At 39.2% G+C, this 20321-nt stretch overlaps 1 protein-coding gene and 1 non-coding gene across 2 annotated transcripts; both read left to right on the top strand.

The window, feature by feature from the left end:
• Positions 1-6457: 6457 nt before the first annotated feature.
• Positions 6458-6564, top strand: LOC148296788 (small nucleolar RNA R71). Its single transcript, XR_015834154.1, has one exon. It is a non-coding gene; the product is annotated as a small nucleolar RNA R71 (small nucleolar RNA).
• A 3701-nt stretch (positions 6565-10265) lies between these two features.
• Positions 10266-11703, top strand: LOC148296787 (uncharacterized). The gene is made up of 4 exons (XM_088248629.1): positions 10266-10508; positions 10620-10729; positions 10814-10892; positions 11227-11703. Exons 1-4 carry the CDS (start codon positions 10266-10268, stop codon positions 11701-11703), a joined length of 909 nt encoding a protein of 302 aa, XP_088104755.1.
• The last annotated feature ends 8618 nt before the right edge of the window (positions 11704-20321 follow it).

Genomic DNA, 20321 nt, shown 5'->3' with positions numbered 1-20321 from the left:
AGAGAACATGCTTCGACTCTAATTCTCACAGATAACACTCAATCACTCAGAACCTATGTTTTAATTCTCTTAAGAAAGCATAAGTGAGTGTATGAAATAGAAGCACAACTTTGGTTAGATCTCATGAAAGGAATTAAATACTAAGAATAGAGATACACACATACTTACCAGCACCCATGAATACATCCTCAAAGATCAGCTAGGTCTTTCACAATTTTGTAATGAAAGGCTAAGGTTTAGGGAAAATGGAAGAATTGGAAGGAAAAACAAATAACTTAAGAACATACCAAGGTTGCATGCTTCATTAATCTGCAAGGCATCATTGATTTAGATTGGCATGGCAGCAAACTTCATGGTATCACCTGGCATAGACTTTATTTTTCACACTTAGATCATATTGAAACACTTTCATCTTTGCTGATTTGATTTGCAACTTCTTTAACTTTATTGCACAGACTCACACCAAATTTCATTTAGGTACACGGCAGCAACTTCCTTGCATCAAACTTTATCTTGGCACACCTTGATATATTTCTAAGTTATAGGGTATGGCTACAAGAGGTTAAGTATCTCAGATTGAGATACAAAGGTAGGGAAAATGATGAGGGTGATAAAAGAAAAGGCTTTGAGTGTTTGGCTTCAAGAGGGCTAATGGAACACACATATGGGTAGGGTGAAAAGAAAGCATATAGAATGGTTATACACACATAGCCTAGCATCACTTCAATGAGTTCATTCATGAATGAGAGCAAGCATATGATATCTGCAAAAGAGAATCGTCCTTAGTATTCGATCAAAATGAAATGATGAGATCAATTAGAGTGAATTGAAGAAAATAAGTATGGATGAGAAATAGAACACTTTAAACCCTCTCAAGAAAGCAATTAGGCTCGATATAGCTCACTAGGGTAGTCTCCACTATTTTCCTTCAAGAATTTGAGCATGGTACTTTAGCCACCAGAATTCTAAGAGCCAAAGCTTTGTGAAGTGCAAAATTCTGATATGAAAACCTCAATGGCAGCTCCATAGCATCGATTGTATGACATTTAGAAAAAAAAATTAGTGACAAATGAACGAAAATTGAAACACAAATGAATGAAATTTGAAAACCTTCCCCCCAGACCTGAATTAAACATTGTCCTCAATGTTAAAGCAAAGTAAAGATGATTGAGAACAAGTAAATGATAAAGGGAAAAGTTAAGAAAAAGGTTTAGAGAAAAAAAAAATTAAAAAAAAAAAAATGAATATATAAGCAACTCATGGATGACCAGTTAAGGGCCTCAGAAAACACAGCCAGGGGATCCGGGAAGGTTGGAGGGGTCACAATGGTCCCGCTTAAAACCCAAACTTCTTAGACACCGAAGGTGTCGCCTAAAGAACTCCTAGACACTGTATTGACGGAGGTGCTCACTGGGGTTACCAAAAGTTAGCTTATAAGAAATGTTTTTTTTTTTTTTTTAAATTTTTTTTTTATATTTATTTATTTATAAAAAGGAACAGAAACTTAAAATGACTAAAATAAAAACAAAACAAGTAAAGAGAAAGGATTGAAATGCTTCCCCTTGATGCGATTAGGTCGATTGCTACCAAGCACCTTCTTCTTGAACACATGGGTTGCCTCCCAAGAAGCGCCTTAGTTACTGTCTTGGCAAGACATTGTGCAATCAGCTAAGTTGATGGTACGAAGGGAAGTTGATCTACCACATGGCCAGTTTGGATGCCAGCTGAAACTCCCTCATAGAATGGCTTTAAACGTTGTCCATTTACTTTGAAAGTCGAGCCATCTTTAGGGTTTTGAATCTCCACAGCTCCATAGGGAGAAACATTGACCACGGTGAATGGGCCTTGCCATCTAGACTTCAATTTTCCTGGAAAGAGACGCAAACGTGAGTTAAACAAAAGAACTGACATACCTTTGGAGAACTCTTTCCGTTGAATGTTTCTGTCATGGTAACTCTTGGTTCGTTCTTTGTAAAGCTTTGCATTCTCATAAGACTCATGTCTAATTTCTTCCAATTCATTGAGCTGAAACTTTCTTGCATGGCCTGCCTTGTCTAGATCAAAATTCAACTTCTTGATGGCCCAAAAAGCATTGTGTTCAAGCTCCATTGGCAGGTGACAAGCTTTCCCAAACACAAGACGATAAGGGCTCATTCCAATGGGAGTCTTATATGCAGTCCTATAAGCCCATAATGCATCATTGAGCTTGGCTGCCCAATCTTTCCTTGTATTGTTCACCACCTTCTCCAGGATGTGCTTAATTTCTCTATTGCTTATTTCCACTTGACCAGAAGTTTGCGGATGATATGGTGTAGAGACTCGATGGGTGATGTTGTACTTTTTCATGAGTGCTTCGAATGGCTTGTTACAGAAGTGGCTGCCTCCATCACTAATGACAGCCCTTGGAGTACCAAACCTTGTGAAAATATTATCCTTCAAGAACTTCAGCACCACCTTATAATCATTGGTTTTGGTGGCTATGGCTTCCACCCATTTAGACACATAATCAACAGCAACAAGTATGTAAGTATAACCAAAGGAAGATGGGAATGGTCCCATGAAATCAATACCCCACACATCGAAGAGCTCCACAACAAGTATGTTATTCAATGGCATTTCATTCTTGCGACTTATGTTCCCCATCCTTTGGCACCTATCACACTTAACACAAAAATTAAACGCATCTTTGAATAGAGTGGGCCAAAAGAAACCAGATTGCAGAATTTTAAGTGCTGTTTTCTTAGCTCCAAAGTGACCTCCACAAGCCAATTCGTGGCTATGCCTAAGTATGCTTTCTTGCTCTTCTTCTGGAACACATCTTCTGATGAGTTGATCCGGGCAATGCTTGAATAAGAAAGGTTCATCCCAGACATAATGTTTCACCATGGAAAAGAACTTCTTCTTGTCCTGAGAAGTTAGATCATTTCTAAGAACACCACAAGCAAGATAATTAACAAAATCAGCATACCATGGCTCTTTGACTTGGGCAGCATATAGTTGTTCATCAGGGAAAGTCTCATTCAAGGGTAGCATAGCTGCTCCTTTTTCTTCAACCACAATTCTGCTCAAATGATCAGCTACCACATTCTCACATCCCTTCTTATCTCGAATCTCCAAATCGAATTCTTGCAGCAAGAGAATCCATCTAATCAAGCGTGGTTTGGCATCCTTCTTAGTGAGCAAGTATCTAAGAGCTGCATGGTCAGAATAAACAATTACTTTAGAACCAACAAGGTAAGAACGAAATTTTTCTAAAGCAAAAACCACAGCAAGCAACTCCTTCTCTGTTGTGGAGTAGTTGATTTGAGCATCATTCAAGGTCCGGCTAGCATAATGAATCACATGGGGCAGCTTGTTCTTCTTTTGACCTAAAACTGCACCAATAGCAAAGTCAGAGGCATCACACATTATTTCAAATGGTAAAGACCAATCCGGAGCTATGATAATAGGGGCTGAAGTTAGCTCCCTCTTCAAGGTAGAAAAAGCTTCCATGCAAGCTTCATTAAACTCAAAAACAGCATCCTTAGCAAGGAGATTACACAATGGCCTTGTAATGCTTGAGAAATTTTTGATGAACCTTCTATAGAATCCAGCATGACCTAGAAAGCTTCTAATTCCTTTAACAGAGGTAGGGGGTGGAAGATTTGAGATGAGATCGATCTTGGCTTTATCCACTTCGATTCCCTTGCTTGAAATCACATGGCCTAGTACAATGCCTTGTCTCACCATGAAGTGACACTTCTCCCAATTCAAAATCAGATTTGTTTCCTGGCATCTTTTAAGAACTAGAGACAAGTGGTGAAGACAATTATCAAAAGAGGAACCAAAAACTGAAAAATCATCCATAAATACCTCAATGAATCGTTCCACCATATCTGAAAAGATTGACATCATGCATCTTTGGAAAGTTGCTGGGGCATTGCACAAACCGAATGGCATCCTTCTATAAGCAAACGTACCAAATGGGCATGTGAATGTGGTTTTCTCTTGGTCTTCCGGAGCAATGGGAATTTGATTATAACCTGAAAAACCATCAAGAAAACAATAGTAAGCATGGCCAGATAAACGTTCAAGCATTTGATCGATAAAAGGTAAGGGGAAATGATCTTTTCTAGTGGATGTGTTCAACTTCCTGTAATCAATGCAAACTCTCCAACCAGTGACAGTTCGTGTAGGAACTAGCTCATTCTTCTCATTCTTCACAACGGTGATTCCGGACTTCTTTGGAACAACTTGCACAGGGCTCACCCACTTAGAATCTGAAATTGGGTAGATGATTCCTACATCGAGTAGCTTTAAAACTTCAGCTCTAACCACCTCTTTCATGTTGGGATTTAGCCTCCTTTGGGCATCACGAGATGGTTTGCTGTCTTCTTCCATTAAAATCCGGTGCATGCACATGCTTGGACTAATTCCTTTGATGTCTGCTATGGTCCACCCAATGGCTGTTTTATGCTCTTTTAGAACTTTAATTAAGCTCTCTTCTTCATGTGAGGAGAGACCTGCAGCAATTATAACAGGGAGAGTTTCGTTAGCACCCAAATATGTATATTTAAGATTATTGGGAAGAGGTTTAAGTTCTAGCTTTGGTGGGATGACAATGGATGGCTCCAATTTCGTGGATGATGGTCCAAGAGGCTCGATTGGTGGCCTAAAGGATGGTGGGTATGGCGGAAACACTTCTAAGGCAGCTACCACTTCTTGGAACTCCGGTTCACAAAGATCTTCCTCTTCTTGTGTTAAGACAGCTTCTAGAGCATCATTAGACTTTCTCTGCAAAATTTTGGAAGAAACCTCATGATCCACAACATCAATTGAAAAGCAAGAATCAAGAGAGATAGAAGGTTGAGATAGAGCATTAAGCATTTTAAATTCAACAGTTTCACCCAAAACAGTCATGGAGAGGGTGCTATCTTTCACTTTGATGATTGTGTCTGCAGTGGCCATGAATGGCCTGCCTAGGAGAATGGGATCAACACGATCTCCATTTGGATTGTCTTCCATGTCCATCACTACAAAATCAGCAGGGAGAATTAGTGTATTAACTTGAACTAGAATATCTTCTACAATACCTTTTGGATATTTTATAGAATGATCAGCTAGTTCAAGTCGCATTGAAGTCTTCTTCATCCCTTCTAAGCCAAGCTCTTGATAAACTGAATATGGCAAAACATTGATGCTTGCTCCCAAGTCCAACATGGCTCTTCCAACCTTCTTGCCTCCAATGTTAATGGGAATGTCAAAGCTGCCAGGATCATCTAGTTTTGGTGGAAGCTTCCTTTGCAATACAGCACTTACATTCTGGTCGAGCTTTACTCCTTCATTTGGAGCGAAATTGAGCTTGTGAGTTTTCAAGTCCTTGATGAATTTTCCATATGCAGGAATCTGTTCAATAAGATCAAGCAAAGGCAAATTGATATTAACTTTACTCAAAATATCATAAATCTCTTTAAAAGCCTTATCTTGCTTTGCTTTCTTAAGACGGCTTGGAAATGGAATCTGTGGAACATATGGAGCGGGTGGCACGTATCTATCTTCTTGAAGATGTGGTGGCACAAATTTGTCATCCCTTTTATGCAATTGGAATTGATCGGATTTCTGAGAATCTGATTTGGCCTTAGGAGCAGATTGAGAAGTTTTGAGTTGTTCTCCTTCCGTGGCCATGGTCTCCTCGTCTTTATCTTCTACAATCACAACATCATTTGAAAGATTAGAATTATCATTATTATCAATGATCTTACCTGATCTGAGCACATGAATGGCCTTGGCTTCTGGGTTCTTTGGATTGATCTCAGTTTGGCTTGGCCATTTCCCAGGCACTCTTTGAGTTATTTCAGCAGCTATTTGGCCTAATTGGACTTCCAATTTGGAGATGGCAGCTTGTGTAGTTTGCTGAAAATTGGATTGGTTGATTGCCATCTGCTTCACTATGTCTTCCAATGATGATGATGATTGTTGTGGCCTTTGGAATGAAGGGGGATTTGCTTGATTCTGGGTATTTCTCCATGAAAAGTTTGGATGATTTCTCCAACCTGGATTATAACTTTGAGAGTATGGATCATTTCTTGGACCTTGGTTGTAGGAATTTACCAACTTAGCTTGCTCTTGCACAAATTCTGGGTATCCAGCCCCAAGTGGACAAGCTGTGGTAGCATGGTCATGAGATTCACAAATGCTACACACTTCCTTTGGAGGGCTTCTTGAGTTTAATGCAAGAAGAACATCTAGCTTTTGTTCCAGTTTTGAAATCTGCACACTAGAAGCATCATTAGAACCACTAATAACACGTTTACCTCTTGTATCCGTATGTTGGGTCTCCATTGCTATCTCCTCAAAGAGTTCGTACGTTTCTTCTGGAGTTTTGGTTTTAAAAGAACCACCTGCAAAATTGGTGACTATATTATGACTAGAAGGGGTTAGTCCTTTATAAAACATACGCATTTGAAGCTTCAATGGAATCCCATGATGAGGACATTGGTTGAGCAGCCCATTGAATCTCTCCCATGCTTCACAAAACGATTCATCATCTTGCTGTGCAAATAACAAGATCTTGTCCCTAAGCATGTCGGTCTTTTGCGTGGAGAAGTATTTTTCCAGGAACTTCTTTTGAATGGCAGACCATGTAGTGAGTGAACCAGGCTTCAAAGAATTCAACCAATACTTCGCCTTATCCTTTAAAGTGTATGGAAACACTCTCATTCGAAGTTGATCTTCTGTCACACCTGTCAAGGGAAAAGAACTCACAACATTAAAAATATCCTTTATATGGGTTAATGGATCTTCATTAGGTAAACCATAAAAGGAAGGCAGCATATTAAGATGAGAAGATTTAAGCTCATAATTTCGAGCTACAGTGGGCAGCAAAATGCTTGAAGGAGATGCTGGAATTGTTGGGATATCAAGTTCTCCCATGAACTCAATGGCAGCCATCATTTCTTCTTCTTCTTGGTCTGAACTTGCTTCCGAATTTGAAAGTGAAGAACCAGGAAGTTCAGTGTGGAGAGCAAGACTTGTAAATGTAGCAAGAGCTTGCTCTTTTGCAGTTGACAACTCCCTTTCTAGACGATTCTGAATTTCAGAGGTCACTCGTCTGGGTTGCAATGATGGTCCTGCGTTCAAAGATCTAGAACGTTGGAACGAAGACCTCACTTGTTCAAGTAATGGCTTTTTAGACATAAACTACCTGAAACAGAAAATTAGATTAATTAGAAACACTAAAGAGAATAGGGTAACCTTGGGCACATAACCAGGGAAGAACTTTCGTTCAGTCCCCGGCAACGGCGCCAAAATTTGTTGTTAATATTATGTTAACTCGCAATTGTACGGGGCAATTAGTAGTATAGCAAGACAAGTACGAGGTCGTACCCACGAAGACTGAGAAGTTAAAACTAGTTATGTACTTAGATTCCCAAATTCAAGAAAGTAGGAGGTTATGTCTAAAACAGAATTTAAAACAAGAGTGGTTGTGATTGTTGAACAAAAGAAGCAAAATGAAATTTCAAACAAAAACAAGTAAACAAATGTAACAAAGAGTGGTTTTAAGAGTTGGAAAACAGATTTTGAGACTAGGGCATTCGAATCACCATAACAATTTAATTCTGGGTTATAAAGATTCAAGTAACAAGTCTAATTCAGATTCAAAGATTGATTCTAGCTAAAGTATGATTAGGCCATGGTGTTTGGTCCTAACCTTGTGTTCCTAATTCCCTAATTTGATCATTTGTTGTCTAACCTAAAATTAAGCATTAGGAACCCATTAAGCATAGAAGAACATTTTAAACAACCAAGTATGTATCTAATCCCTGTTGTCGAATGTCCATACATACTCTTCCTATTCATAGTTCAATTCGAATTAAAGCATGGTGTATACTCTTAATTCAAACCAAGATAGTTAACAAACAAGTTCTAATGGTGATCAATCATTCAAACAAGCATGTTAACTTATAAGCATAATGAATAAGAACATGAATCATGAATCAAACTTGAAACTCCAAACTTATAAACCCAGAATATTCATGTTAGGTTACATCGAAGCCCTAGTTATGGATTTAGCTACTCATAATGGAAAAGAGACTTGAACAGAAATGAGAAAACATAATGAATGCAATAAGAGTAGAAAAACCCTTTTTCTGAAGTTCTTGTGGTGTCCAAGGCTTCTCCAAGTGCTTCTCCACTTCTAATGCTTCTCCAAGAGCTTCCCCACTTCTCGAAAGATGTACGAAGGATATGGAGGTGATTTGGGATGAGTTTGAGTGAGTGGTGATGGCTAAGGAAGATGAAATTCGTAGGGAAATGGAAGAGAGGTTTGCTGGAGTTGTTTTGGTGATTGTTGGAGTGTTTGGGATTTTGAGAGTGTTTAAGGATGGTTGGAGTGAATTGTGGGGTTGTGAATCCTAGGATTTGTTGTCTTGAATGTGGAATGGATGTGGTATTTATAGGGAGAGGGGAGTGATAAATCTGAATTCAATATGGCTAATGCATACAACACTTGCATTATAAAAGATGAATTGGTTGATGCACTTCACTAATGCATACAACACTTGCATTATAAAATCTGAATTGGTTGATGCACTTCACCAATAAATCCCACCAGCAGCCCTAGCTCATCTTCATGTCACCGTGACCAAGCTTCCAACCAGCTCAATAGCTCATGCCTAGCTCACCATGACCAAGCTTCCAACCAGAAACAATAGCTCATCCTGAGGTCAGCATGACCAGCAACTTCAAGGGCTTACGAATTGGGCTTCCCTTAAGCAAATTAAGACTTTAAGCACTCAAACTTGAATTTCAGAATGTCTTCTTTCCAGCCATATATCATTTGGGCCAATCCAAGGTCGGAGGAGGAAGTTAAGGCCAAAACAAATTGCTATCTCATTTTGCGCGCTGATAAAATCCATCCTGAGCATGGCTCTGTGTTTGCTAGGTAACAGACTCCATATTTATCCAATGGGGCTGAATTTTGGATATGTAATAGTACACACCCATTGGAACAACTTTCATGAAGAATGCTGCCTCATCCGAGCTGTGTAGGTTGCTGAAACAAAGCTTGCATTATGACCTACGGAACTGGACTGGCAGGGGGCTGTAGCCAAAATGAGTTTGTCTTTTAAGCTCTTCATCCCTTTATCCAAATCAGGCTTTAACATACATGGATTACATCATTTCATATCCAAAGCCATCATTGTTACCTAAAGCTGAAAGATAAACACAAAAAGGATTAAAAGCACAAGTTTAACTCAAAAACATAACCAAATCATAAGCTAGAAGGGTACAAAATGATATACAATTATGAACCGATCACTTCCCCTTCGAAATCCATAACGAACCTTGCTTCCCATCCGACATCTAAGCTTGTCCCATCATGGGATTAAATTAAGTTTATGAGTTCTCTGTCAATGTATAATATATCAGTTAAGATTATGAGTTCTCTGTCAATGTATAATATATTAGTTAAGATTAGTCTGATGGTTGGTTAAGATTTTTTGTTTTCTTGAATGGGTTCCTATTTGTTTGATTACTTTGACCATGACCTAGCACACGCACTAGTAAAAGAAAAATTAAATAAATGTTTAAATGGTTTTGGACCACATATTAGAGTAACTATGTTTGTAACTTTGGACGCTTGTATAGTTGTGCAGATGTCAAACCTTATTAGAAGTCGTAAGGCGATGACGACTGCACAGAGTTCGCCTCCCCCGACTCAGTCGTCAGCTGCCACTGCTCCAGCACAAATGGACCACTTGCCGGTTGGTCCCGGGGTCTCCCATGCGCCGGCGTCATCAACGTCATCAGTGGCGCAACTTGTTAGTGTTAGGCGTCGTCACTGCCCCCCCAGCACGATCAAAACAACATCGACATTAGCTACTGGTGCGTCGGGGTCACAACCAGGTAAAGATTTCTTTGAACTCCAACTGTTGTGGACCAAAATTTTAGTATGATTTTTTATTTAACGTTAATTTTATATTTGTTTGCAGCCAAGAAGAACACCCAGGGACACCAGTTGAAGACGACGAACGTCACTCGGGTGACCAACAGTCGTATCAACATCCGATACAATGAGCGGCATCGGGCTACACCAATGGCGGACATGCATAACTCATTGGCCCACGACATTGGTCACGTCATTTGGACCCATTGCCCGATGAAATGGAAGTCTTTGAAGGTCATGCCTGACGAGATGAGGACGGAGGTGCACAGACAGTTGTCGGTATGTATCCTACCTTTTAATTGTTTTTCCTTCAAACTTTACATATTTCTATTACTTAATGTATGTCATTAATTTATTGCAGACGTACTACAATTTAAAGGACCTTGACGACGAGTCGTTGGCGTACGTCAACAGACTCTTTGCTGAGAGGTACAAGCAGTGGAAGAGCGACCTGCACCACCATTTTCAGGCATTTGATAATCCGCAGGTCGCTCTTCGGGAGGGTTGCCCGAAGGAGCTTGAGGGGCGGGAGGATAGTTGGGTAGGGCTCTGCGGTCATTTTCAGGAGCCAGATTATGTGGTATTTTTTAATATTAAGTTGAAAATTATTAGACGTTTCTTACTAATGTTTATTTAATTTTTTATATTTCATTTCAATTTCAACTAATACGTTTTATTTTTTGTATAACAGAAGAAGGCGAAAGCAAATAAGGGCAATAGGGACAAGAAGACTCTTCTTCACCATTCAGGTTCCAGGCCCTTCTCATATAGGATGGAGGCGCAGCGGCGGGTAATAATAAAGTCATTTATATTCAATTTTTAATATGTCCTTAATATTAATTTGTTTTTTTCGTACTAACATTTTTCTTCTCTTGTTCAATTCAGGGGGTCCAAATTCCCGGAGATCGACGTCTTTGGCGATGTTTATGTTCGACTTGGGAATGAGTTGGCCAAGTCCCTTCATGTAAGTATTCTTTAATTTTAATTATTATCTTATTCATTCAAGTTTCATGGTTATTATATGAATGTTTTAATTAATATTTTAGATTATTATAAATAAACCCAATCCTAGGCATGTATTTATACAAAAACCCACACACTATTTAAACATAGAAACACACCCAAAATCAACAATTGTATATTTTTGGGGTGTGTTTATAAATGGGTTTTGAGTGTGTGTAATGATGGGTTTTGGGTGTGTTTATAAAGTGTTTTGGGTGTTGGGTTTTTTATAATTCCAGCCCCCATTTTGGGTGTTTTAGTGAAACCCCCTTAATATTTTATGTTATGTTAAACAGACCACGATGATGGAGAAGAGCCAGTTGGTTCTTCAGAAGTCTGCCTCCCAGCTTCCTCCCGATACTCCGCTCGATTCTGTGGATCCTCCACAGGATGCGGGGTTTCAGATCTTGACGGAGACCTTGGAACAGACTCTCGGGAGGAGGCCAGGGACATATTGTCGAGGGATGGGGAATGCCCGACGGCGGGAACCTAGAGCCCCTTCATCGTCGCAATCAAACAGTCAGGTGACTGCTTTGACAGCAGAGGTGGCCGAGCTCAAGACCCAACTCCCCTCGTATAGTACCCAGATGTCACAGCTTCTAGAGTCCCTCGTTTGGTCCGGCATTCCAGTCCCAGATTTTGGTCCCTCATCGACCTCCGAGCCCCTCCAACCCGAGTATGGCCACCACACCTCTGCCCCTGTCGACAATATCCAAACCTCCGAGCCGCATTTGCAAGACGACCACGTAGATTTTGGAACTTTTTTTGATTAGTTTTTTACTTTCTTAGTTACATTTTAAACATTTCTCTTGTACTATATACATTTATCTTATTTTTTTTAAAAAAAAATTCTCTTCATTACATTTTTTATTGCAATTTCATTTTATTACCAAAAAAACCAATTTTAATTTTTTTACAAAATTTAAAAAAAACGTAAAATTAAAATTAAATAAAATATATTTTATTTTTGCTCGACGAAACACTTCGTCTCACAAAAAAAGAAATGCGACTAAGATAATTTCGTCGTGCCAACCCACGTTTTTACAAAATAAAATAAAAAGTAAAATTCAATTTAAATAAAATATATTTTACTTTTGCACGACAAATAGCTTCGTCTCGCCAAAGAGAAAAAGTGACTAAGATATTTTCGTCGCACCAACATGTGTCGTCATGCAAATTGTTGAGAGGCGAACAATTCTCTCGTCCCTACATTTTTGTGCGACGAAGCTAAACCGTCACGCTGTGTCTTGGCAACGAATATATAGTTTCGTCGTGCAAATTTTTGAGAGACGAATATTTTGTGCGACAAAGGTTAATCGTCGCTCAGGTTTTTGCGACCAATTGAAAACTTTTGTCGCGCAAAGTCTTTCTTCACGATCTTTGGGCGACGGATTCAGCGCGACGAAGTTTCTGTCGTGCTGAAGTTTGTGCGACTCAAATGTACTTTGCGCGACCAAATCTGATTTGTCGCGCAAGTAGTAAAGTTACCTAATCAAGCACAAAATCGAATTTATTGTACTTTTTCGATTCCTAAAATACCCCCTACTAAGCCATTATTGTATTTTGTATATTAATGTAGGAGCCAATATATAAATTTTTTTTAATTGGATTGTAAATAATGACACATGTTGAATTTGAAAAGATCACCAAATTGATGTAGGAATTAATTTGGAAACTTTTTTTAAATTTAACATTAAATTCATAAACATACCTAATTTATTTAATAAAAAAATGTTTTTTTTATTTACTTATGAAGTGTACGTGATTAATTATCCATTATATTATTGTTTTATAAATATAATAGCATACATACAATTGTATGTTCTTTTACGAAAAATAATGTAACTAGTATGAATTTACTTATTTTTCAAATAATATATCCAACTTTTATGAACGCATTTTGGATATAATTTAACTAATAATGTCCTATTATGAAATAATATAACTTGTAATTTACCTACCCCTATTGGATATAGACAAGTAAATTTATAGGTATTGTATTGATAATAATTTACCTATTATATTTTATTGGGACAAAATTTGAGGACTTTTTTATTGGTCGAAAATTTAAGAATTTTTTTATTGGTTGAAAATTTAAGGATTTTTTTTATTGATCAAAATTTTAGGGATCAGAGGGAATGCTTAAAAAAAAATTGATATGCTAATGACATGCTTGAAAACCGTTAGATTGACTTATTTGAAATATGGTGGCAAACAATGTAAATATGTAGGAGTACTATGACCTTTTATATATTTGAATTTGAATTTGGGTTTTATACATAGATTTCAAAATTAATGGATTGATATCTAGGAAATAGACATTGTAGGGGCCTATGTTAGACCAGCCCATGCACAAGTTTTTGTGGTTGAGACTTGAGAACTCTCTTCAGTTTTCTTTCTAAGCTAAGGCTGTTTGGATGTCATCGTCTTCCTAACTCATAAATTAATTAAAATGCAAAGTTTGAATTTTGTTGTTGAATTTAACTCAAAAAATTGATAGAAGAGTTGACATTGTCCATTATTTGTTTCTGCTGTTAAAGAATCTAAAATACAATGTCAGAAACTTGACCAAACAGTGGTTCCTTGTCTAGTCGCATTGATACCTTTCCTAATGAAATAATTTAACACTAGTATGTAGATTTTTTATATGTGAAACGCGTAAACACCTTGACTACTTTCTAGTTGTTTCAGTGGAAACTACAACTTATGTAATGTTTACTCCCATTATATATAAGGAAACTGGGTGTGGGAATGGGAAAGGTGTTCACTGGCATTAATGCCTGGCTTGCTATCCTTAAAATGGTTCCCAAGGCGAATGCTGTTTACATGATGATAGCCTCTTCATCCTATTGCTGTTGTTCTCATCCAAGTTGCGTTTGCCAGAGTTTCCCAATTTTCAGAAACCAGTTAGTCTCTTTCCCAACTTATATGCGTTTGTGTCTGATTGATGGTCTCATTCAACACACCTTAGGGTTTAGATATACATGTGTCTGATGTTCTTAGTCTCTTTCCCAAATATATACGTATGTGTCTGATGTTCTTATCGAAACTGTTTTCGCCCAATTTCTTTAAACACAACTAAATGTATTAATGATATTTAAATAGAGGCTGAAAACATTTAAGATTATTGAACTACAATGCGAGGTGAGGCATCACAAGGGATCCTCATTTTCTAATTAAAACAATATAGAAATCTATCTCTAGAAGGGCCATGTATATGTATATATACATCAATCAATTGTTTAAAATGATTAGTTATTAATGAAGTTTTGTAGTATCATTGCAGAACAGAAGATTACTACAGAGTTTCAGAAGATGAAGAAAATGAATGTGGCAAAGAAAATAGACGGAGATACAAAGCCACCTGGCGATCACGGGCAGGTTGGGCATTGACGTGTAAGTTTCTTGATGGGGCCAGTCTTTCTAGAAATTGGAGACAACTGCAATATGATGAAGACGGTAATGCAGAACTGATATGGAGCTTATGGAAATATGGATGTGGTTGATCAAGTACACATGTTTTAGTGCTTTTCCGCCATATTTCAAATGTCCAAGAAATTTGGTGAATGTTAGCAATATTGGCATCTTGTGTGATTGTCACCTTGTGAAACACAAAGACATGAAACACAAGACAACCCTTGTCTCATGGCACTTGTCTCATTCCTTGTTTTAGGGAATACTTTTCTTGAGCAATGTAATCCTTGTCTTAGGGAATGTTTCATGGAATGTCTTAGGGAATGTTTCATGGAATGTTTTAGGGTTATTACATGTATATATGTTTTGATGTGTAATAGAATGAACATAAGTTGAAATCAGAAAATATGCATAGCTTCCAAATTCTCTACACTCCCCATTATCTCTACTCAACCTTCAATATCTCTTCCTAATTTGACATGGTATCAGAGCAGCGATCTTGCTGACTCTAGTCTCGAATCGTTGCTGCAATCATGGGAGAAAACGACTTCTTTCCCACTGAAAGTAGCACCACCGATCCGGCTACTCCTTCTACCTTCACAGAATTTGCTACTCAAATGGCTGAGTTGATGAAGACACAAGCATCAACATCGACTCCGACTCCGACTCCGACAATTACCTACGAAACCTCCTCTGCACAAATTGGCATTAAATTGGATGGCTCCAACTATGCCTTATGGTCTCAAGTTATTGAGATGTATGTTGCTGGCAAAGACAAGCTGGGATATCTCACGGGTGAACTCCCAGCACCTTCTCAGACAGACTCTACATTCAACCGATGGCGGACAGAAAATGCAATTGTGAAAGGGTGGCTAATCAACTCCATGGAGCCAAGGTTGATTGGCAACTTCATTAGATTCCTGACGGCCAAAGGAGTATGGGATGCAATAGCCACAACTTACTTTGATGGCACTGACACCTCCCAGGTGTATGATCTTAAAAGGCGAATCTCCCGTATGCGACAAGGGGGAGGCTCGATTGAAACTTACTACAATGATCTCCAAGGCTTATGGAGAGAAATCGATTTTCGTCGTCCAAATGAAATGAAGTGTGAGCTGGATATCAAGAAATACTATGATATCATCCAAGAAGATCGAGTTTATATTTTCTTGGATGGATTGGATGACCGACTTGACAAAGCCCGAAGTGATGTGCTCCAAATGAGTCCATTCCCTACAGTAGAGCAAGCCTATGCTCATGTTCGACGAGAAGATATTCGACAAGCTGTGATGTTAGGAGCTCCAACACCAACCGGAGTAGGATTGGCAACAAAAGGAACATACCGACCCTCTCGCCCAACTCCAACCCCAGTTGCTGCTTCTCTCCAACTACAGACCACTACCAACAAGACGACTACTCCACCACCTTCTCGAACCAAGGCTCCCACAGACGGGAATGGTTGCACTCACTGCGGGAATCCAAAACACACTCGAGAAACCTGTTTTAAATTACATGGCTATCTAGATTGGTGGGAGAGTCTCAAGGCCCGTAAACTTGCTACTGGAGGAACGGGTCGTGCTGCCCTTGTCACCATGGACTCTCCGATAACATTAATTCCTCATGAAGAACCTACCTCAGCACCAAAAAAGAACTCTTCATCTTTTAGTGACTCAGGTAACTGCGGATATGTATTTCATACATCATATACAAGTGACCCTACATGTTGGATTATTGATTCAGGAGCCACAGATCATATGACGTTCGATCCAACTGATTTTCTAAGTACAACTACACCACAACGAACAAGTATTGCCAACGCAAATGGTGTTACCTCTCCCGTGGTCGGTGCTGGAACCATTGGCCTCTCTCCATCCCTTACTCTTCAAAATACTTTGCTTCTCCCATCGTTGTCTAATAAATTGATGTCTGTTGGCCAAGCTACTGAGCAACTAAATTGTTGTGTACTCATGTATCCCGATTTCTGTTTATTTCAGGATATTCTCACCAAGGAGATCATTGGTCGTGGTACTAAGAGAGGGGGGTTGTACTATGTGGATGATTTCAGTATGGGAAAGGCACATAGTGTGAAGCACTCATCGACTTGGAAGGATCGACAACTTTGGCTATGGCACCGACGTTTGGGGCATCCGTCTTTTGTCTATATGAGACATCTATTTCCAGATTTGTTTTCAAATTCCTGTACCACTGATTTCCAATGTGATACTTGTATCTTGGCCAAGAGCCACAAAGCCTCTTATCCATTAAGTACAAATAAAAGTGTTGCTCCATTTGCTTTGATACATTCTGATGTTTGGGGTCCTTCACCTATCTCTACAACTTCTAGCTTCCGGTGGTTTATTACCTTTGTGGATGATTGTACCCGCATGACTTGGCTCTTCATGATGAAAAATAAAACTGATGTGTTCCCTATATTTCAGTCATTTCACAAGCAAATTGAAACTCAATTCTCTACCAAGATTCAAGTCCTTCGTTCTGACAATGGAGGTGAATATATCAACCATGATTTTCAGACCTACTTCCAAATGCATGGCATCATCCATGAGACCACTTGTCCTCAAACTCCTCAACAGAATGGTGTTGCGGAAAGAAAAAATCGACACCTCCTTGAAACAGCACGAGCTCTTTTGATTGGAGCTCATGTTCCTCGCCACCATTGGGATGATGCTATAGTCACTGCGGTCTACCTCATCAACCGAATGCCTTCCAAAGTTTTAGACTTCCGGACTCCATTACAAGCACTTGCCCAACATGGGCCCTTGCCCTCTGTTCAGATGCTTCCGCCCCGAGTCTTTGGTTGTGTGGCATTTGTACACCTCCATAAGAATCAACGTGGCAAGCTTGATCCATGTGCTATCAGATGTGTTTTTGTAGGCTATGCTGCCCATCAGAAAGGATATCGATGCTATCATCCCTCTAGTCGTCGTACATATGTCACTTTGGATGTCACTTTTATGGAGTCGGAAATGTTTTTTCATGATCCGATGTCCAACTCTCCGCCTCACAGAGACATACAAAGAGAACCACTGGACAAGGAGGTCCTGGAAATTCAAGAACTTGAAGATTGGAGCAAAACGGATCCCAAAAGTCCAGAAGAAAATGTAACCTGCCCAAAAGCGACCGGTCGCCTGGAGCCTAGCGACCGGTCGCATAGAAGTCCTGAAGGTGAAAATCGATTCTGCCCAAAAGCGACCGGTCGCCAGGAGCCCAGCGACCGGTCGCATCAAAGCACTGAAGCTGAAATTCGAATCTGTCCAGAAACGACCGGTCGCCAGGAGCCCAGCGACCGATCGCTTCCAAGAACTGAAGCTGAGGATCGAATCTGTCCAGAAACGACCGGTCGCCAGGAGACCAGCGACCGGTCGCTCCACAGCAAAGAGCACAATATTTTTTCATACTTCACCGACAATGATGGTGAAGACCCCCCTCACATCTCAGTACCAGCTGATCAATCTCCTGAGAATACTCCTGAGGTACGTGATTCTACTACATCTACTGTTTTAGTTGATGAAACTGTTAGATATCAATTACCCAATAGACAGAACCGTGGAAAACCACCAATTCGGTATTCACCGGATAATGGCAAAGCATCGAAGTATCCAATTGCAAACTATGTTTCTGCGGAAAAATTATCTGCACCCCTCCAAGGCTTTGTACACCAGTTATCTGCAATTCATATTCCAACCAAAGTGAGTGAGGCATTGGAGGATCCAAAATGGGTTCACGCAATGAAGGAAGAGATGCATGCTCTAGAGAAAAATCACACATGGACACTGGAGAATTTACCTCGAGGAAAAAGAACTGTCGGATGCAGATGGGTTTACACCTTGAAATACAATGCTGATGGGTCAATTGAACGTTACAAAGCACGACTTGTGGCAAAGGGATACACGCAAACATATGGTATTGACTATGAAGAAACCTTTGCCCCGGTTGCAAAACTTAACACTGTTCGAGTACTATTGTCCCTTGCAGCAAATCTTGATTGGCCTCTCCACCAATTTGATGTGAAGAATGCCTTTCTCCATGGAGAACTCACAGAAGAAGTCTACATGGATATCCCACCAGGATATGTTACATCTACTCCTGCTAATGTGGTGTGCAGATTACGAAAGGCATTATATGGATTGAAGCAGTCTCCTCAGGCATGGTTTGGGCGTTTCACCTTGGCAATGAGGAATTATGGTTTTAAGCAGAGTAATTCTGACCATACTCTGTTCTTAAAACACAAGGGAGGAAAGGTAACAGCTCTTATCATTTATGTCGATGATATGATTATTACTGGGAATGATAAGCAGGAAATTTCTCAACTCCAACAATGTTTAGCACAGGAGTTTGAAATGAAAAATCTTGGTGGACTCAAGTACTTCTTGGGCATTGAAGTTGCTCGATCAAAGCAAGGCATTTTTCTCTCACAAAGGAAGTATGTTCTAGATTTATTGGCAGAAACGGGAATGTTAGATTGCAAACCTGTGGACACTCCAATCGTTCAGAATCACCGCCTTGGGGAATATCCCAATCAAGTACCCACTAACAAAGAAAGATATCAAAGATTGGTGGGACGACTGATCTACCTATCCCATACCCAACCCGACATTGCGTATGCTGTAAGTGTTGCTAGTCAGTTTATGCATTGTCCAAGTGAAGATCATATGGATGCGGTTCTTAGAATTCTTAAATATTTGAAGTCCGCACCGGGTAAAGGACTTATGTTCTCTAAAAATGGTCATCTGAATATCAGTGGCTATACTGATGCAGATTGGGCAGGGAATGTCACTGATAGACGATCAACATCAGGGTACTTCACATTCGTTGGTGGTAACTTGGTTACTTGGAGAAGCAAGAAACAGAATGTTGTTGCTTTGTCTAGTGCAGAGGCCGAATTCAGAGGAATGACCAAAGGAATTTGCGAACTCCTTTGGTTAAAGAAATTGCTTACAGAGATTGGATATGCACCTACATTAGGAATGCATCTACAGTGTGATAACAAGGCTTCAATATCCATTGCACACAATCCAGTCCAACATGATCGTACTAAACATGTTGAAGTGGATCGACACTTCATTAAAGAAAAACTTGACAATAAAGAAATTCAGCTTCCGTTTGTCAAGTCCGAAGACCAGCTGGCCGATATTTTGATAAAAGCAGTTTCTAGCAGAGTATTCCACAACTCACTGATCAAGTTGGGCATTGGTGACATCTATGCACCAACTTGAGGGGGAGTGTTAGCAATATTGGCATCTTGTGTGATTGTCACCTTGTGAAACACAAAGACATGAAACACAAGACAACCCTTGTCTCATGGCACTTGTCTCATTCCTTGTTTTAGGGAATACTTTTCTTGAGCAATGTAATCCTTGTCTTAGGGAATGTTTCATGGAATGTCTTAGGGAATGTTTCATGGAATGTTTTAGGGTTATTACATGTATATATGTTTTGATGTGTAATAGAATGAACATAAGTTGAAATCAGAAAATATGCATAGCTTCCAAATTCTCTACACTCTCCATTATCTCTACTCAACCTTCAATATCTCTTCCTAATTTGACATGACTCAATTCATCAATCAAAGTCATTGAAGGTTAAGATTGCTAGTTTATGAATTCTGATTGGTAGAGAAGAACATATTCAAATGCATCGATTTGCATCGTTATATGGGCTGCATCAGCCATCAGCTGGCAAATTATAAATTCAGCCCAAAGCATTAGTCCAAGAAATGAAAATTTGTGATGTGAATTTCCCATAAGAGTTGGTAAACAATAGGATAAATCTGGTCAAACCAGAACTCAGTAGTACTTGTATGAAAGGATAATAGAATATTTTAAACTAGCTTAAAAACAATATACATGCTAATTAAACTTTATATATATATGAAAGAAAATACTCAAATAAGTCTTATAACTACAATATGTTCAAACCAGATGATCTTATATTTGTTCAAAACTAGGTCACATGCAAT

The sequence above is a fragment of the Prunus avium genome, chromosome 2, assembly GCF_965620075.1.
Source record: "Prunus avium chromosome 2, drPruAviu1.hap1.1, whole genome shotgun sequence".
In the NCBI taxonomy this organism is placed as follows: Eukaryota; Viridiplantae; Streptophyta; class Magnoliopsida; order Rosales; family Rosaceae; genus Prunus; species Prunus avium.
Note: the sequence above shows the minus strand (reverse complement) of the source record. Positions and strands in the feature narration are given on the sequence as shown.